At 42.4% G+C, this 20040-nt stretch overlaps 1 protein-coding gene across 15 annotated transcripts in view; it reads left to right on the forward strand.

Moving 5' to 3' along the window:
- The window catches only part of ARHGAP24 (Rho GTPase activating protein 24), a 518143-nt gene that overhangs the window by 429353 nt on the left and 68750 nt on the right, over nucleotides 1-20040 (forward strand). For 12 of the 15 annotated variants that reach the window (XM_070047908.1, XM_070047909.1, XM_070047912.1 and 9 more), the window contains exon 2: nucleotides 9567-9689. In XM_070047908.1, coding sequence (XP_069904009.1) covers nucleotides 9584-9689 — 106 coding nt within the window. In that variant the 5' untranslated portion in view covers nucleotides 9567-9583. Of the gene's footprint in view, nucleotides 1-9492; nucleotides 9690-9957; nucleotides 16734-20040 lie in introns of those variants that run through there. The other 3 variants (XM_070047901.1, XM_070047906.1, XM_051819597.2) reach the window with 3 other exon arrangements.

Consider the following 20040-nt stretch of genomic DNA (forward strand, 5'->3'; position numbering starts at 1 on the left):
ACAAGAAATATGAAAGTAAATGGAGATATAAGCTTACTCTACTTAAGATTGTAAAAGCTGTATTAATCATTTACAAGCAAACATTTCAAAAAACAAAAGCAATGTGTCACAACTGTACTTTTAAAAATATAACCAACATGAAAATCAATATGTACTTGAAAAACAAATTGCTTTCTTATTAAAAGATTTTTATTTACAAATTTATTCAGAATAATATTTGCTCAAAAATAAACTGCCTTCCCAAATGTTAGAAGATTCAGTTTCTCAAAATCAGCAAATGAAAGAGTTATCTGCACCTCCATATTTATAGCAGCTCAATTCATAATAGCTAAGACATGGAATCAACCCAGATGTCCATCAACTGATGACTGGATAAAGAAATTATGGTTTATATACACAATGGAATACTACTCAACCATAAAAATATTAATGAAATCCTATCTTTCCCAACAAAATTGATGCAATTGAAGACCATATGCTTAGTGAGATAAGCCAGTCCCAGAAGACAAATAGGTGTTTTCTCTGGTTTGTGGTAAATAATATACAGAGTATAAAAAAAGTAATGTATATGAGCAAAATTGTCATTTTGAGATTTGATTATTGTTTATAGCCCTTGTCTTTACTCCTGAAGAACAATGTTTTCCACTTGTTGCTTGTTGAATTCTTTATTTAGTGGTGAGTTAAGCCTGTGAATGTAAAGAGAATTGAACGTGTGCCTTTATATCAATTTAAAAAAAAGTAAGGTGAGAAGGCAGAGGGTAGAGAGAGTAATATCATTAAGTTCTTAAAACTGTGTATAAGAGGCCGGCGCCGTGGCTCACTAGGCTAATCCTCCACCTTGAGGCCCCGGCACACCAGGTTCTAGTCCTGGTCGGGGCGCCGGATTCTGTCCCGGCTGCCCCTCTTCCAGTCCAGCCCTCTGCTGGGGCCCGGGACTCTCTCTCTCACTGTCCACTCTGCCTGTCAAAAAAAAAAAAACTGTGTTTAAGAAATACATGATATCTGTTACTTTCATGTACTAAAAAAGGTTTAACTTATTTTTATTTTTTTATTTTTTTTATTTTTTTTTTTATTTTTTTGACAGGCAGAGTGGACAGTGAGAGAGAGAGACAGAGAGAAAGGTCTTCCTTTGCCGTTGGTTCACCCTCCAATGGCTGCCGCGGCCTGCGCGCTGCGGCCGGCGCACCGCACTGATCCGATGGCAGGAGCCAGGAGCCAGGTGCTTTTCCTGGTCTCCCATGGGGTGCAGGGCCCAAGCACCTGGGCCATCCTCCACTGCACTCCCTGGCCACAGCAGAGAGCTGGCCTGGAAGAGGGGCAACCGGGACAGAATCCGGCACCCCGACCGGGACTAGAACCCGGTGTGCCGGCGCCGCTAGGCGGAGGATTAGCCTAGTGAGCCGCGGCGCCGGCCAGTTTAACTTATTTTTAAAAACATAGGATCAAAATTATTATACAGAGCAACAGTAATAAGAGCCGAAAGTATTCTGTGAACCTCTTCACTTAATTCATTTATGATGACTCTATGGATGGTGCTGTCCTCATCCTCAGTTAAAGATGGCGACAGCTCTCACAGTGAGAAATCTCTTCCCTCCACCCAGGGAGTCTGGCTCTCTCTCCCAACTTTTAGCTACTTTTAAATACTTTTTTATAAGAACGTGCTGGTATTTGACGTTTACTCAAAAGGCAGTGCTTTTGCTCAAATATTCACATTTTTGGACTTTTTGTAGTAAAGATTCAGGAAAAGCAAGTCTGACATAACTTGACAGTGTGCAATTCTTAAGTCAATTGTTCTATGTATCTGTAGCCAAGGAGAGAGGTTCCCTCTCGAAATCATTTCTACATTTAATTGTTAGAAGTTTACCATAATTGATAAGTGCTAATCAATCCATAATCGGTTGTTAAGTACTCATTTACAACTACTTTAAACTTATACTAGCTATGTGCTGCAGGATAATTTCTTTTTACAAAGAGATTATGACCTAGGAGGGGTGTAACATATATAAAACAGTACTATAAGGCCGGCGCCGTGGCTCAATAGGCTAATCCTCCACCTTGCGGCGCCGGCACACCGGGTTCTAGTCCCGGTTGGGGCGCCGGATTCTGTCCCGGTTGCCCCTCTTCCAGGCCAGCTCTCTGCTATGGCCAGGGAGTGCAGTGGAGGATGGCCCAGGTGCTTGGGCCCTGCACCCCATGGGAGACCAGGAAAAGCACCTGGCTCCTGGCTCCTGCCAGGATCAGCGCGGTGCGCCGGCTGCAGCGGCGGCCATTGGAGGGTGAACCAACGGCAAAAGGAAGACCTTTCTCTCTCTGTCTCTCTCTCTCACTGTCCACTCTGCCTGTCAAAAAAAAAAAAAAAAAAAAAAAAACAGTACTATAAAGTATACAGGAAATTAAAGTGAAGCATTAATCTAATTACAATGCAGGATAACAGTAATGTGTGTGTTGTGTGGTGCTGACTACATATGGAATGCTAGTAACTCCCATGGGACTGTTAGGTAGTTCTCATTTTCTGGTTCAGGAATCTTAAAATATTTAAAATATTATTGAAGAACAATGCCACTTTAAAAATGAAGATTTATTTGAAAAGCAGAACAACAGAAAGAGGGATAGACAGAGTGAGAGAGAGGTCTTCCAGCCACTGGTTCATTCCCCACATGACCCCAACAGTCCAAGCTAGCCTATCACATGTGTCATTTTAACCTGCTGTGCCCCAATACAGGTACCAGGAATGCAATTTTTTTTTCTGTTGGCAAAATGCATTTAAATCATTCCTTTCTGATATTTTTAAGGCCGGCACTGTGGCTTAGTGGGTTAAGCCACCCCTTGCAGTGCCAGCATCCCACATGGGTGTGTTTTAAGACTCAGCTACTCTACTTCTTATCCAGCTCCCTGCTGATGTGCCTGAGAAAGCAGCAGAAGATGGCCCAAGTGTTTAGGCCCCTGAACTCATGTAGGAGACCAGAAGAAGCTCCTGGCTTCAGCCTGGCCCAGCTTGGGCTTTTGTGGCCATTTGGGAAGTGTACCAGTGGATAGAATATCTCTCTCTTTCTCTCTCTCCTTCTCTCTCTCTCTCTCTCTCTCTCTCTCTCTATATATATATATATATATGCCTTTTAAATAAATAAATATATAAAGATAAAAAATAAAAAAATTAATGTTTGGGGAAGAAAATACTTGGAAAATTCAATTGGCAAAGCATAACTAAACTCTTAGTTTTCATATGACAAAAATCTTTGTAATACACACAGTTTAATATAAAAAACTTAAACATAATATTGAATTTAAGAAAAAATGTGCTCTGTAAGGTTGTTTTCTGAGTTATGTACTATTTTGTTATTTTTGTAGCTGGTATTTATTAAGAAGCATTCTAGTATCCATAGAAGCCTTAGTCTGTTTGCTTGTACTTCAGTTGTTTTCCGAGTAGCAGTCTCCATAAATGGGAAGAAATGTTTCTCCATCTCAGTAATTTTCCAGTGGTATGCCTCAGAAATACTTTAAAATTCACAATGCATCTTTAAAGTTCTATGATCAGTAAAGACCCAAAGTAAGTTTTTAAAATAATAATGCATAACAAAAAGAGCTTGCAGTTGTATGGATGAAAATTTACTACAATACTTAGAACATTAAACTATTTTTCTGTAAGCTATAATAACATGGATAGTACAACAGTCTAGCTTTGACCTGATTTGCAATTAGGAATGAGGAAACATTGCACCCTTGAAATCATTAACAGCATCAGAGTGTTCATTGGAATGTCTTCAGGTCTGCACTGTGAGCTCATCGTGAAAACAAACTCAAATGTCTGTGACTGCAATTTCCTTGGGGAACTCATTTTAAAATTTAAATACAAACATATAACTCCCTCCGTAGCTTTAACAGTTTGTTTACTAGTGGATGGCACACATATAAATACATCACTTCTGAGAATTTGCATTTCTTTTTAGTTCACAGTTTTACCCACAGTTTATAATTATTTTCCTCCAAAGAAGAGCAGCAGTCATCTAATTTGTGACTATTTTCCAGAAATTTCCACACAATGAGTTCAGTGAAATGCTTTTTGGGGCCTAATTTTCAGAAAGGTAATGCCTGATAACAAGTTTCTTTTATCACTGACAAAGTCCTCATCACATGGTATGATGTGGACTGCTGGACGAGCAATGGGCAGTGGCCCATCTCCCGCCCCAAATCTTCCACTGACGGTGCACTTGTGGACCACCAGGAGGGCTGAGAGGCGGACGAGGTGATAGGTGAATTAGTGACCATTCACAGGAACAATTGGCAGCTGCACTCTGTGAGGTTGGTGGTCTTGACTTTGTGTCATTTAGTGTCTCCATGAACTTGGTAGGATCCACATCATGTTTTCTTTTCAGTAATTCTCTCTCTGTGTGTGTGTGGGGGCGGGGGGGTGTATGTGATTATAAAGTAATATATGGTAAAACAGCTGGAATATTACATATATTATTAAACAGCAATATGCTTGAACATCTGGCAAATATAGAAAAGCACCACCAAAGGAGAGTAGGAAAAAAAGATCCCAACCTCAGCATTCCGAGACAACCATGGTTAAAATGTGTATTTCAATCTAGTACCTTATTGTAGTGACTTCTTACAGTATAAAAGTGACGATAATATATATAATTTATATATTTATCTCTGTGCAATAAAAACTCATGTGCATATACTTCAAAGTACTCAGTTAGTGGCTGCATAATAAGGAATATTACCTAGACTCCTGTAACCAAGAGCCATACCTTGCCATACCATTTGCAATATTTCTCGTCAAAAATTTAAAACTTCCTTGCAAATGTATTCATCGAAAGTACCTTTAAAATCATGATTTTATATGTACTAAAGTGGTTGAGATTTTCATGGTTAATGGATACCTGTGGCTCTGTTTTGAATTAACTATTTTCCTTAATGTAGATTTCTTTAACTTGTCTTTTAATTTAGATTAGATGCTTCTTAATCTATTAAATCATTAAGTTTTTCTTATTTTACCTTTTAATTTTTGCAAATTAGTCATGTCAAGTATTTATTTTGTTTCTAATTAACTGAAAATCGCAAATGCTTGAAGTGTTAATACTAGCACTAAAGCACTGTTATCAACAGGAGTTAATAGCTTAAAGTTGTTAAAATTTACTGATATGTTGCATTCTTTAAAATGTATGCAAATTCACCATCATTGAAAATAGTACCTTAAAAATCAGGGGACCAGCATTGTGGCATAGGGGTAAACCTCCCACCTGCACCTCCAGTATCCCACATGGGCACCAGTTTGATTCCTGGCTGCTGCACTTCTAGCCCAACTCCCTGCTAATGCTCCTGGGAAAGCAGTGGAAGTTGGCCCAAGTGTTGGGATCCTTGCACTCATGGGGGAAACCCGGAAGAAGCTCTTCTCTCCTGCCTTTTGCATGGCCCAGTGCTGGCTATTGTGGCCATCTGGAGAATAAACTAGCAGATGGAAGATCTCTCTCTCTCTCCCATTATCTCAGTAGCTCTCACTTTCAAATAAATAAATAAATCTTTTGAAAAAATTAACACTGCATTGGTATTTATGTTCAAGCAGAGTTGAAGAATGGATAATGCATTCTGGCTTAAAATAATATGAAACAATACATACATATGCATGGTATATATATATGGTTAAAGAGGACAATGAAATAATCAGTTGATACCATTGATTCAGTATCAATGCTATATTTTAAAATTTCACTTCTTGAAATATTTTTTATTTGAAATTATTAAGTGAAGCATTAAAACCCAATTTTTTTTTTCGGGATCTTTAATTGCTAAGTACAGTCCCAGGCCTTTGGAGCTGAGGGTTTGGCTGAGGCATTTGGCCACTTGGGATGTCTGTATCTCAGAGTGCCTTGGTTTGAGCTCTGGCTGCAGTTCTAATTCCAGCTTGCTGCTAATGTGCACCCTCAGAATCAACAGGTGGTGATTCAAGGAGGGGGTCCCTGCCACCCAGGAGAGAAACCTGAGTTCATCTCCTGGCCCAGTCCCAGCTGTTAACAGGAATTTGGGAAGTGAATCAGTGATGGGAGTACTATCCTTGTCTGTCTGTTTTTCTGCCTCTCAAGTAAATAATAATAATAAAAATAATACTAATACTAATAATAGTAATGAAGAACTGAGGGCTTTTGCTTTAGAAGAGATGGCATTGGGTCCTGTGTTGTGGCACAGCAGGTTAAGCTACCACCTGAGAGGCCAGCATCACATATGAGCACTGGTTCAAGTCCCAGCTGCTCCACTTCCAATCTAGCTCCCTATTAATGCACCTGGGAAAGCATCAGAAGATGGCTCAAGTACCTGGGCCACTGCACCCACGTGGGAGATCCTGAGGGAGCTCCAGGTTCCTAACTTTGGCCCACCCCAGTCCCAGTCATTGTGGCCATTTGGGGAGTGAAACAACAGATGGAAGATCTCTCTCTCTCTTTCTGTAATTCTGCCTTTCAAATAAATAAATAAATCCTTTAAAAAAATGAGATGACTCCTTCCATTAGAAAACACTATTTCCATATTGTTACAGTATAGTCTAGTTTATATCCTTACAGTGGTCTCCCTTTATTTGTGGTGGACATGTTCCAAGACCCCTACTGGATGCCTGAAACCAAAATATATTCTACCCCCCACCCCACCATGTATACATGCCTATGATAAATTTTAAATGACCAATTAGCACAGTAATAGATTAACAACCATAATAACAGAAATGCAAAAATCATAATGATCCACTATAATGAAAGTTATTTAAAGCTCAGGAATTGTTTACTTCTAGAATTTTCCATGTAATATTTCCATACCATGGATAACTGGAACTGTGAATGAAGGAACTATGAAATAAATCCACATAATTGCTTTGGTCACATGTTTATTAATGAGTCTATATTTTCACCAAGATTCATAGAAAATTGTCTCCTAAGTCTCATTTCTTGCTAATTTACTTGAGGAACCAAGACCTAAGTCCACGGGTGAAATTCGCAGATGGGATTTCATATCTGTGACTGGCAGTCTTAATGATTTTCGGGGTCAGACACACAGCATCACTGGCAGAGATAAAGAATCAAATGAAAAGTCAAGGGATAATGGCTAGTTGTGCATCTCATTCCCTTTTTCTCTACTTTCAGACAGAAATACACTCTAGTAGCTGTCACTCAGTCTCACTGCTTGGGCTGTTTCTGCCTGAGCTGTGAGTGACAGGGCCGGATATTGCTGTCTGAATTGCTAAGCATCCTCCAGGCAAAGACAATAATTAAAATATTCTGATTTCAAAGGGGGTAATTTTTTTGGCTCAGTAATGTGACATAAGTGGATGAGAATACAGAATCAATTTTTAGTACTGCGCCATGTTAGTGGAGCACCTTTTTGTTTTGCCATTTAGTTACTCCTATCACATATATGTCACACAGCCATGCATATTCATGTATGGTATATGTATATGCATGGGGAGTTTATAATGTTAAAGTGCTCTGTTATCTATTTATGAATCAATGAATGGTAGCATTTAGAAGAAAATCCTAGTCACCGTTGACTAACTGTTCCCCAGCATGTTTTATCTGATGTAAATTTAATATATTCCCATTCACATTTAAAGTGGGAGATAGTAAAATGAGATAGATGCATTTAATATGTAAAGGATTTCTGTTTTAATCTAACACAGTGCTAGTATTTTTACAATTTACGTCATTCACAAAAATTTACTGTGCAGATATTACAGTCAATATGAGATAGACCTGCAATCCAGCTGGGTTTCCTTTGGCTCTTGCTCCTGAAACTATGTGTTTTCAGAGACAAGTTGCTTAGTGGTGATTGACCCAAGGTGGCTCCCAAGGTTTAAAATCATCATTGTTACTCCAAATATGAGATGTTCTGTGCAATGGGATAAGGCTCATTTTGATGATTTGGGAGGTTTGTAAACATTGGAAAACCTATTTGATATGGTCCCTTGGTCCCTCCCCTTCCCCTATGCAGTTATATAAGAGATCATCAAGAAGTTCATGGAAAATGCATAAGATGAGAAAAATTTCTGCATGAGTTTCAAAAGATTTTACACAAAAATAAATACTCTTTTAATTCTATTTAATATCAAACTGACGTGCCCTCATGTTAACATCTAAAACACCAGCTGCTCCACTAGCTGGCTTCAAGGTAGTGCACTTATCTGACCTTTCACCATTTGCATCAATGTTGGAGTAGTTGTCCTCAACCTAGGGCATTCATTTAGCATTCAGAGGCACAGACTCACATGTCTGTGGCTTTCAGAGCTGTGTGTGAACCGAGCTGGACATGAAAGATTGGAGAGTGGTGCCTTGTATAGATTACAGCCTGTAAGCCCTCTTAACAGTATTCAGATTGACTTACGAGCAAAGAGACAGATGGCAATATCTCAGCCAAAGAAAACATTTGGATATTAATTAATGCAACCCAAGGCTGCAAGTTTACAACGCTTAGCAAAAATTAAATGTTGGTAGATATTTGAGTACCTCAGAAGTCGGTATAACATTAACATATTAACAGAGTTTGGTTAAATACTTACTATTCAATTTATTTGCTTATTCCTTCTATGAGCAACACTAATGAATTTCAAAGAGAGTGAGGCAGTACAATCCATGATACTTGTCCTCAGAAATATTCCATGAACCATAAAAAAGAAAGTATATGGGAAGCCATGTCTCAAGACCTGTTTCCCAGTCAATGTCCCTGTTTTGTAAATGGAAACATGTAAGTCACCAGGGATACTTAAATGTGCTGTAAAAGTTTTCCAAGAAATTAGGTTACATGCTTTGGAAGTCTAGCCCTTCAGAGTTGATCTTAGAGATTAGAATGGTTTTTAAGTGTATCCCGTGTTCTTTGTTTCTTGGAGGGGAAATGGCAGAGAAGTCACCCACCTTTCCCAGAAGGCACTGGGAGGTTTTCCTGTATCTCACTCTCGGGTGTGAAGGTGTTCAGGGAGCTGATTTGGCCATTGTGGCTGGCCAGGCCTCGGTCTTCTTCCCTCTCTCCTCTTTGCCCTCCTTGATCGACCTGAGGGTGAGGCTTCTCTTCCAAGCCAGAGTCTTGGAGGACAACCTCGGGTCCATTTGTTGTGTGTGACTCTTAACCCTTTCCTATCCCCTCAGCTGTACGACCACAATGTCCTGGGGAGCTGCTCGCACTGGGAGTCCCAGGCTGCGCTCAGAGCGTCCAGCACTTGCATCAGCTGGACAATCCAGGCTCTGTGCACCACTTTTCCACCTTCTCCATCCTTCATTTTTGTTTTTGCTATTTCTCCCTATTCAGCAGCTCCGTGTGAATAGATTGGATTATGAATTAATGCAGGCCTATGGGTGGTTGCTAGGACAAAAAACCAGGGCTTTGTTTGGGGAGTGACATTTGCTCTCCAGCTTTCTCCTAGAAACAGAAGAGCTTTTCCTTCTTAAGTAGGTTTTTCTTTCCCCCGCTTTTGGTATACAGGTGATGGTTGTACCGGCCCATGTGTATCACAAGGGTTCCCTGCAGGCTGATGGCGAACAATGTTCGGATGAGCTGTCGGCTGAGTGTTTCTGTGTTCAATTCCACAGGAGGCGACCGGGATCGGATGACAGCGAATCATGAGAGCTATCTCCTCATGGCGAGCACCCAGAATGATATGGAAGACTGGGTGAAGTCCATTCGCCGAGTGATATGGGGCCCTTTTGGAGGAGGTGAGTACATCTTAAATCAAGCCTGTCTACCCCTTTGCAGAGCTGATGTGACTATCATCTCTTGAAGCCGTGTTAGAACAAACAGCAAAGTGCTCAGCATTATTGTTAGACATTTAGGTACTCCTAGAGACTTTAGATCACACAGCGTTAATAGCTAACCTTTTTGCCATGAATATTTTGAATTTTAAAAGTGGATACTATCTTTCTTTTAGTTTTGAATTTTTTCCATTTTAACAACAATGAGCAGTTACAGAAGCATCCTAGATATGAAACAAATATTGGGGGCTATTAGATTTGGAAGTAATCCCAGCCCCTAACTGCTCTGTGGAATGGCAGAAGTTGGGATAAGAATCTGATGATTATTGCTATTAAAAAAAATAAAGTTTGGAGCAGGTGTTTGTAAATTTGGTAGTAATAAGTTTTTTTAATCTTAATGTAATGTTGAGAATACAGCATATATAAAATAAGCTCAAATGTGCTATGCACAGAACTACAATGAGGAAGGAAAGATAAAGATATGTTCTTAGTCTATCAAGCAATATAAAATGAAATGATGGAAACAGAAAAATCATTCGAAGAAAAAAATGTACAGTAAATGGAATCAAAAAAGAAGATACAAAAATATTTATGTACAAACAACATGTACTTCCAAGAATGTAAAGCATGTATTAAATCAAATTCATGGGGCTAATGTTGTGGTGTATAGAGGGCAAAACCACCAACTGTGGTGCCAGGATCCATATGGGCCCTGGTTCCAGTTCCAGCTGCTCCACTTCTGATCCAGCTCCCTGCTAATGTGCCTGGGAAAGCATCAGAAGATGGCCCAAGTGCTTGGGTCCCTGTACCCCCAGGGGAGACCTGTAAGAAGCTCCTGGCTCCTTGCTTCAGCCGAGCCCAGCCCCAGCCATTGCAGCCATCTGAGAAGTGAACCAAGAGATGAAAGACCTGTCTCTCTCTCTCCTCTCTCTCTGTATCTCTGCCTTTCAAATAAATAAATAAAGTTTTTTTAAATAAAACTCATATTTATTAAGGGAATCAGAATTCCTATATTTATATATTTTTTAAAATTTATTTGAGAGACAGAGAGAAAGATAACTTCTCTCCACTGGCTCACTCCCCGAATAGCCCCAATAGCCAAGCTAGGGCCAGGCCAAAGCCAGAAGCCAGGAACTCCATCCCGGTCTCTCACGTGGGTGGCAAGGGCCCAAGTACTTGGGTCATCATCTTCTGCCTTTCTGGGTACTACATTATCAGGAAGCTGGATTGGAAGTAGAACAACCAAGACACAAACTGGCAATCCAATATGGGATGCCAGCATTGTAAGCAGTGTCATAACCTGCTGTACCCACATATTTATATTATATTCTCTTTTGTGTGTTGTCAGCATCCAGAATTCAGAAAGTCAATGTTTTTCCTCTGCTTAGACTTATTGATCATTCTACATTTTAAAATAATCTTTCAATGCTTAGTTTAAAAAGTTAAAAATATTATATTTAAAATAGTAAAGATTCATTGGCAACATGTTGAATATTTTACTAGTTTAATAATAACTATCCACAAATCACCTGCTTTGCAGCAGTACCTTCTGTTGGGAGAGGGGGTGTCCTAACCAGAGTGACCTTGGCTCCTGGCTGGCCTGGAAGCAGTCTGGTTTACACCTGGCCTCCTGGGCAGAGTGTTAATAGCTCTACCGTTCACTCTCACTGTGCCCTAGCTTGAATGACATCATGTGTGACCACCCTATCATACCTATGGTGGCACATGAATGTGGGAAACATTTGAAAAGACCTGCAGGCTGAAATCCCTACCCCAGAGGCCCGGGTGAGGATTTCTCGTGATAGAAGCAAGAGACATGTATTTAAGTAGGCCAAACTGACAGGTACCCTCCAGGGCCAAGGATTGGGGGGGACCCCGGGGTTGTGTCTTGTCCAAGTTCCTGTTGCTTCTAACAACCTGCTTCCCCCTCTGTCACAAGATTGCTGGGGCTGCATGAAATCACAAGAATCCTTAATGCCTGCAGAAGCACGTGGCTGTGTTGAGGGATTTTTCCATCGTGTCCCGCGTTCTCTGTTTTCTCCTCTTACAAAGGAGATCCAGTGAGCGTTTCCAAATAAGTGGCCCCAGACAGTCCCATCAGCCCCGAATTCTGAGAAATAACTCGCGGGGGCCTGAGCGAGAGCTGCATATCAAGGCTGTGGTCCTGGATTAGTTTATAGACTCTGTGTTTTGGGACGTACTTCAGGAGTTTTACAAATATTTGATTCAAACTAACTAAGATGTATTTTAGCCTAGAGTATTCATAATAAAAACAATGCTCTCAAGAATAAATTTTCTCTGCTCTCCTTAATTAGAGATTGTGATGAGAATGCAAGACAAGCCTTTCAAGTTTTCATTTAATTTACAAGAGATCCTTTGTGATTCCTCTGGATATCAGAAGGTTCTAAAATCAATACAGAACACGGAACCAAACTGAATGTTGACACTAATATGAGTTTGGGACTGTCACTCATAATCTTGGGTTTCCAGTGTTCATGTTAATGTTAATTAATTCTATGCTAATTTATTGAAATGTAAAGAAATGTCAAAAATTTTTTAAGCAATTAATTTGTATGACTAAAAACCCTTTTAATTTTCTTATATATTAAGATTATATTTAATATTAATATTTCATTGAAAAAATTTTCTATTTGTGCAGAATACTTTAAAACCAGTATTCAATTCAACCCTGCCTTTTATGTATTATGTAATTACGACCCAGGGTGGGTGAGTAGCAGAACTGGGAAGAAACCCATGTCTTCCTCGTGCTTTAAAAAACAGTAGGGTGATCTACTACTTTTACTGTGGTAGTAAAAACCCCACAATTACAATCCCATGTCTAATTGATGGCATGTTCTTCAGCACATGAAAATCAGGAGTTTTGAAAGTATGATAATTAGAATTATATCACTTGGTGTATCCCTCAAAAATATCTGAATTGACAACATCAAGAATGCAATAAAAAGTGAAAGCATGGGGCTGGTGCTGTGGCTCACTTGGTTAATCCTCCACCTGCAGCGCTGGCATCCCATATGGGCGCCGGGTTCTAGTCCCAGTTGCTCCTCTTCCAGTCCAGCTCTCTGCTGTGGCCCGGGAAGCTAGTGGAGAATGGCCCAAGTGCTTGGGCCCTACACCCACATGGGAGACCAGGAGGAGTCACCTAGCTCCTGGCTTTGGATTGGCACAGGCCTGCCAGCCGTAGCAGCTATTTGGGGGGTGAACCAACGGAAAAGGAAGACCTTTCTCTCTGTTTCTCTCTCTCACTGTCTAACTCTGCCTTTCAAATTAAAAAAAAAAATGGATAAGTAAAATGAGGTTCAGTATTGGCTTAACGACACTTAGGTCAAGTATGGACGTGTATATGAGAGTGGTCCCTAGTGATGTCATCGCCATCTTAGTTGCTCAGGCATATTCTGATGGTCATACAATGATAAAATTGACTGATGATCATCTCTCCATCACTAAGCAACACGTGACTATATATCCATAGGATGGGTTCTTATTCAGCCATGAAAAAGAAATGAAATACTGATTCTTGCCACAAGATGAATGAACCTTGAAAGCATTGTGGTTAGTGAAAGAAGCCAGTCACAAAAGACCAAATATTATCTAATTCCATTCAACAGGGAAATCTGTAAAGGCAGAAAGTATATAACTGGTTACTTAGGTCTGGGATGAAGAGCTACAGGTGTAGCCAAAAGGTATAGTGTTTCAGGAATTGACTGGTGATGGTTGTCGGTATCTGTGAATATACTAAAACTCATTGACTCATGCTTTAAGTGAGTGAATTTTATGGTATGTGAATTATATCTCAATAAAGCTGTTAAAAATATCTGAACTGGCATAATTTACTCTCATGAGAGGGCACATTTCCTTTTCTATATTATTTGTGGACACCTTAATCCTAAACAATGATTTCTTGGCTTCCAACCTCCTTCCCCAGTGCTCATTGATAACAATGATTAGATGGGATCAGTGGCATTTGGAAGAGAAGGTTACCACACATCACCATGATTTATCCATTACAATATTCAATTTAAATTTTAAATGTGTCTATTACTTCACTGTGGCAGTTTCATATCTTATGTTTTTAGTAACTTAATGTTTTTCATAAATCACTTAAGTTTATCTTTGAGTAGGTCGTATTATATGCAAAACATTTCCTCTTTGCCATTACAATAATGGAGATACGATTACATTATAGGAAATGCTGGAGGAGGCTGCTGAAAATTGCATCTCTTAGGAAGTTAAAACTGTTTAGTGAAAATCATAAAATGTAGGCCTGTGTAGTTATAGGCCTTTTCTTTTATTAAATAAAGCCAAGTTATAACAGATATTCACTCCTAACATGTATATATAATTGTCAATCAAAATTTAAAAACAAATATTCAGATGGCAGAAAGGAGCCAATAGAAGTATGAAACACAGACTTCCTTTTAACTCACGGACCAATTTGGTATTGAGTCTAGGTACCTCAACTGAGTGCTAAATGCTCAGTGCCACCCCCAAACAGTCAATTCTGAGTTATCATTGCTAACCTGGAGTCATGGGTTTCTGCTGTAAACTGAAGCCCAAAAATTAGAAGGTTGAAACACTGATTTAGCTGCTCTTGGAGAAGTTTTTCTTCTCTTCTCCACCTCTCTTTGTTTCTTTTCCATTGTCTGTGAGTCAGTATTGTAGAAGTGCCTAGTTGGGTTCCAGGAGAGTGAGAATTCATGAATCATTCATTAGATCTGAGTGCTGAGCCTCACTTGAGCCCCCAACAAAATCAGACCCCTCCTGCATCTTTCTGCCTCCTCAGAGACCCAGCAAGGCAGTGCAAATCCTCCTTGTGAATAAGGTTATCATGACTAAGGGACCTGTGGGCAGACAAGGGTTAATTCCAAGGCACTGTGGTCTTGCCTCACAACCAGAGCAGCTGTGTGATCCTGGATATGTGCTTTTGCTTCCGTGTGCTTCTCTTTTCTCCCTTGTGAAAGACGAAAATTGGACAAAATTACTTTTCATTGCCAGCTCCAAAAATCCTGTGCTGCCAGTGATCCCTCCATACCCATGCTGTGTTGGGTGAAGGTTTCAGTTGGCTGAAGTCCTTCCCAGGGCAGCATGCCCTGTCTTGGCGGTGCTGAGTTAGCTGTCACTGTGGTCCTTTATTTTCCTAGCAGCATGCTTTGAGACAGAAGGCAGAAAAGGCATTTGGACCATGGGGCAGAAATAACTGATAATGGTCCTTTCAATGGCAGAATATTACCTATCTGGGCATGTGAGTCAGGGGACAGATGTTTTTAATGAGAATACCTTTTTATCACTCCTAATAGTTCTGTAAAGCTCCAGTGAATGGCTGGGAAGGAAGGTACAGGCTGTGGGGGTCAGTTGGGGTTAAAACACTAGCATTCCAAGTCTGTTCATGGAACAGCCAGGTGGATGAATGATTAACCCAGGGAGTAAGTTGTTCAGTGAGCAGGTCTCAGGAGGGCAGCGGGCATGGGAGCTGGAGGAAGGGGTGTCGAGAGGGAGCATGCAAGAGCATGAGAGAATGTTGAAAACAGAATCGCTTTACTAACCACGATTGGGGAAATCTGAATCTATAGAAAATACACACAAACACACACACACACACACGCACACACGCACACACATACACGAGTGGATTTGTTTTACCTGCAGACTCTGCTACCGGATTTAAAATAGTTTTCTCTGTTATGCTCACAAACAGGTATACATATCCATTTAGAACAAACATGTGTACATATGTTTTAATGCCATACACATGAAATCAACATTCAAAAGTAGATTCAATTGTAAAGAGTTTCCAAAAATGCAAGCCATGTACAGGAAGATAATAAATGCAGGTATGAGGAGGGGGGCAAAAACGGACCCCCTCAGAGGTGGTTTGGGGCTGTGTGACTTCTAGAGGGGCTGTGCCAGCCAGCTGTAAAGGTGCTGCACACACAGGAGCCAGAAGGTCAAAGAAAAGTCAAAAAGAAGAAAGGGGTTCGCACTGCAGCGTGGCATTCCCCCCTCCCCTCATATTGTTGTGACTGCACCTGCTGCATGTGACCGGCGGGCACTGGAGGCAGCCGCAGCCACAGCCATGGTGACGAGACAGCTGCAGCCCTGCCAGCTCGCGCCCGGCTCTCATTGAGAAAAGGGGAGAGAAGCTCCCCGCAGCGCCACCTCCCCCGCGGATCCAAGGAGCCTCCCGGAATGGGCACCGGACTCCTCTGACACGGTGATTCCCTCGGGAGTTTGAAGACAGAAGGGAAAAGGCAGGAGCCTGCAGGGAGCATCAAAGGACGAGGGGTGCTGTAAAAGGCACGGGGGAGTCCTTTGAGAGGAATCCGTCAGGCACAGAGAGAGGCTTTCTGGGGAAGGGGCCATTACTTTCCTCCCCTTTTGCTCAGATGAAAGAAGCCAGCAAGGACAGTCCTGAAGTATTCCTCAGGGGCCTTTCTGTTGTTGGACGGCTTTCCCCTTGTTGCGGGGCTGTTTGCTGACCTTCCCAAAGGAATCTCAGGCCAGCTGGGAAGATAGTACTTGACAATAATAATAATAGCAGTGCTAAAGCCATTGCCTGCTGCTTGAATGGGAAGTGTAGCTTGCTTGCTGCAGTACTTTTCCTGTGACATTCTGCAGAAACTTAAAGTAAAATACCTTAAAATCTCCCTGGAGTGGGCACACGATAAGGAAATTGCGTTTTTTTTGGAAAAAAAAAAAAGTAATAAGAAGTAGTAACTTACCCCTAAACCTGCACCTGGATGATGAAAACCTTCGAGTTATAGAAATCAGCACTTCAAACTTAACTAATAAGCAAGCATGAGAAGGAGTGGCCGTGGGGCTTTGCACAGAGGCAGGTTTTAAGGAAGCGTGAAGCTGGCTCAGAACTTGGGGCTTGTATGATGCCTGAAGATAGAAATTCTGGGGCACGCCCCTCAGGTGCCTTAGCGTCAACTCCTTTCATCCCTAAAACTACATACAGAAGAATCAAACGGTGTTTTAGTTTTCGGAAAGGTAGGTAAATGCTGTGTTGATGTCCTTTATATCTGCATTTATTCTTGTGTGTATGTATTCTCGCTGATGCTTTAAGGTCAGTTTCTGTTCAGATAAAATGCAAGTTTGGAAACCTAGAGCTTAGAACTGCAAAAGAGCAATTCGTATGTGTCTTTGCTTGCCTGTACTAATTTTTCAAGGTCTGTATTGATCTGTTTCTCACTGCGTGTGAACAGGCTGGGTAGGTGGGGCTTAAGGAACAGTGGTCCTATAGGGATCACCTTGAGTGATGGGAGACTAAGCCAGCTGGGCTGACCCTCTGTCCACAGAGGAGGGGCCGGAGAGGCCGGAGCGGCCGAGGCTGTCTTGGGCCCTTCCCAAACCCAAAACAAGCAACCGTGGGGTGACCTCTGGAGTTAGATCCCCGGCAAATCCCTGTTTTGTGTTCCCATCTCTTCGCCTTTCCATCTGGCTGCCTGAGCTTGCCTCACCTTCACTGCTGAGAAAATATGCAAAATGATCTGTGGTGACCCCTTTGCAGGAGGCTTTCAACTGTATTGATTCATATCAGAATCAGGGTGACTCTCCAGATGTATTTACAAGGTGGCATTGGGGGAGGCCAAACACATGTACCATTAGGAACTGGGGGAGGAAAAATAGGCAATTTATGATCAGGAAAAGAACCCGAGACATTTCTGGATTGGTTTGTTTTGGGGGGACATACAGGGCGCAGCACAGGTAAAATGAAATGTATCGACATATTACATTGAATAGGAACTAGGTGATTAACGGTAATGTCCCACCCAGTAAGCTGATAATGTAGCCAGGAGCTGAGTTGCATGACATCTTAGAGTCATTCCCTTTTCTCTTTGATCTGCCACCTATTAATTTACGATCCCTTCTGACTAAACAACAACAACAACAAAAAAAAAAACCGGGGAAGAAAACAAAATTTAAACAAATACAAAGAAATATAATAGGAACATTTCTTGTTGAAACCCTGGCTCCTTCAGGCTTTCCTTGTGAATAGTTAACATCTGGGCACGATCACCGATCACCGTGTGCTTTATTAGCAAAGAATCCGGGTGCTAAAATTCCTGCCTCATCCAGGAGGGTGATAAAGAGATGCGTGTCCCTTAGGTTTTAGCTCTCTATCAGGAGTTTGTCGATTGCATGATTGATAGAGAAACTGATGAGGATGGAGGACAGGCCTGTCCCCGGGGCCTCCCCTCCTGCACAGCTGGTCTGCAGGAATCCTGGATCAGGCTGCTGCTCCTGGGTCCGCTTCCCGCCCAGGGGGGACGGCAGTGCGGTGAGGACCGCTCCCAGGGACCGGCGACAGCTGCTGCCGGCTGGTTTTAAAGCGGCGTCCTCTCCCTAGGGAGTGAGAGATGAAACATTTCTTCACCAAGCGGGTCCTGCGTGCTGTCGGAAGCGGAAAGGAGAGGAGGCGTGCGAGGCGTGCCGCCGCGGGAAGGGTCCTTTGCGGAGTCTGCGGGCTCGTCCCAGCCTGGGAGCACCTAGCAAAGGCTCAGTGTGGCCCCAGGGCTCTGCACCGCGGGAGGCCAGGGCCCTGCGGCAGCTTTGGCGCTGCAGAGAATGAACTTCCCTCCCCAGCCTGGCTTCTGAGCCCCAGGGCGCCTCTCAGAGAGCGTGCGCTCCTTTGTGCTCTGCGAAATCTGGGCGCTAGTGTTGGGAGAAGGGGACCTGCGGCAGGTCAGCCTCAGCGGCGAGGAGAGCGTAGGGAGCCGGGGCGAGCGAGGGGAAGCAAAAGATGCGGACGTGGCCGCTTTTCCTGAGTCTCTGTTAAAGCACATTTTTCCCCGTTGTCAAGGGCAGACCGACAGCAGAGGAGAATCGCTGAGTTTCCAGGGGCCTTGGAGAGCCCCTTAGGAGAAGGGAGGGTTTGTGAGCGCTCACTGCAAGCCAGGAGCCGCCTCCCCCGAGGCCTCCTCCCTCAGACCGCTTCGGTTGGTCCTCTGCTGCCCTCCTCTTCTCTCTCTTTCCTTGCGGGAGTCCGAATTAAGAGCACTGAAGATGTTTGTCCAGCGGTTTTAAAAATCTGAGCACTAAGACGTATCCATGGGGCGGGAAGCTGGGGTTTGTGGTTAGCTGTCATGTTCTGGTGAGATAAGATTCTAGCATTCCTTTTACCCTGTGGATTTTAAAATCCCAATTTCTCTTCGTCTGCATGAGGCCCACATCGGGAGCACCGCCGATGCTGTAATTACCGAAGTGCCTCACACTTCGGGTCTTGGACACTGTGGTCTCCCCAAAACAGGCTGGGCTGCTTGATTGCTGTGCTACCCCGACAGCAAAGTGATAACCCGATAGCAAAGTAAAATTTTAAACTCTGGCTTCTTGTTGATTTGTCCTAAGTTGCCCCTTTCCAGGCAATCAGTCACCAGTTCTCCTTTGGCTTTTGCTACACCTAGTGGCCGTGCACTGTTGCTTCTTCTTTATATACCTCCAGCTCCTTTTCTGTCACCCCAGTTCTTTGTGCCTTGTTGCTTCCTGGGTGCCTCTTGCTTTCACCTAACTCGTGACTACTCAAGACAGCATCCATCCTCTCTCCGCCCATTCCCCCACATTCTTCACACTGTCTTCGCCACACTGGCTGTCTTGTGAAGTGCTGTCCAGTCTCCATTTCTAGCATAGTCCTGTCCAGCCATGTGCCTGTGGGTCACAGGAGCATGTCCTGCTTGGCATCATCATCAAGTCCTTCCAGCCACGGTCAACTGCACCTTCCTGTGCACACCCCGGCGTTTTGCAGGCCATCCCACTGTTTCTCCTGAAACAGTGTCCTACACCCCCTCTCTGTTTGTGCTGGCTTTCCCTCTGCGGTGAAGGTGGAGCTCTCTCCTCCCTGGGTGGGCCACACATCAGCTTTCTCCTCCAGGCACTGTTGTCTTTCCGTTCTTCATTAAGCTTTTTTGGTTCACCATTTTTGTCTCTTATGTGTCATGTGCGCTACTATAGACTTGGTTGCCATATCCTCACAGCTACTTTAAAGAGCTTTCTACATGTCGATGGTATATACCATACACATACATAACACACACACATACACATGAGGGTAGGGGGAGTGTATGTACATCTTCTCCCAAAGTGAAAAATGGCACTAGGTCTGTTCAATCAGAGATTCCATGCTGATTGCAAACTGGTAAAATCTAATATTACTATCTTTCTTTTCCTGCTAGAGCTTGGCAATAAGGAATTGCAATAGAATGTTTTCGTAGTGGTGGTTTATTTTGTTTATGTTGTATTCATGGAAATCAGTTTGTCCAGAAGAATGCTACTTCCAAATCTACATAATGTTAGACTGCTT

The sequence above is a fragment of the Oryctolagus cuniculus genome, chromosome 8 (genome assembly GCF_964237555.1).
Source record: "Oryctolagus cuniculus chromosome 8, mOryCun1.1, whole genome shotgun sequence".
Taxonomy (NCBI): Eukaryota; Metazoa; Chordata; class Mammalia; order Lagomorpha; family Leporidae; genus Oryctolagus; species Oryctolagus cuniculus.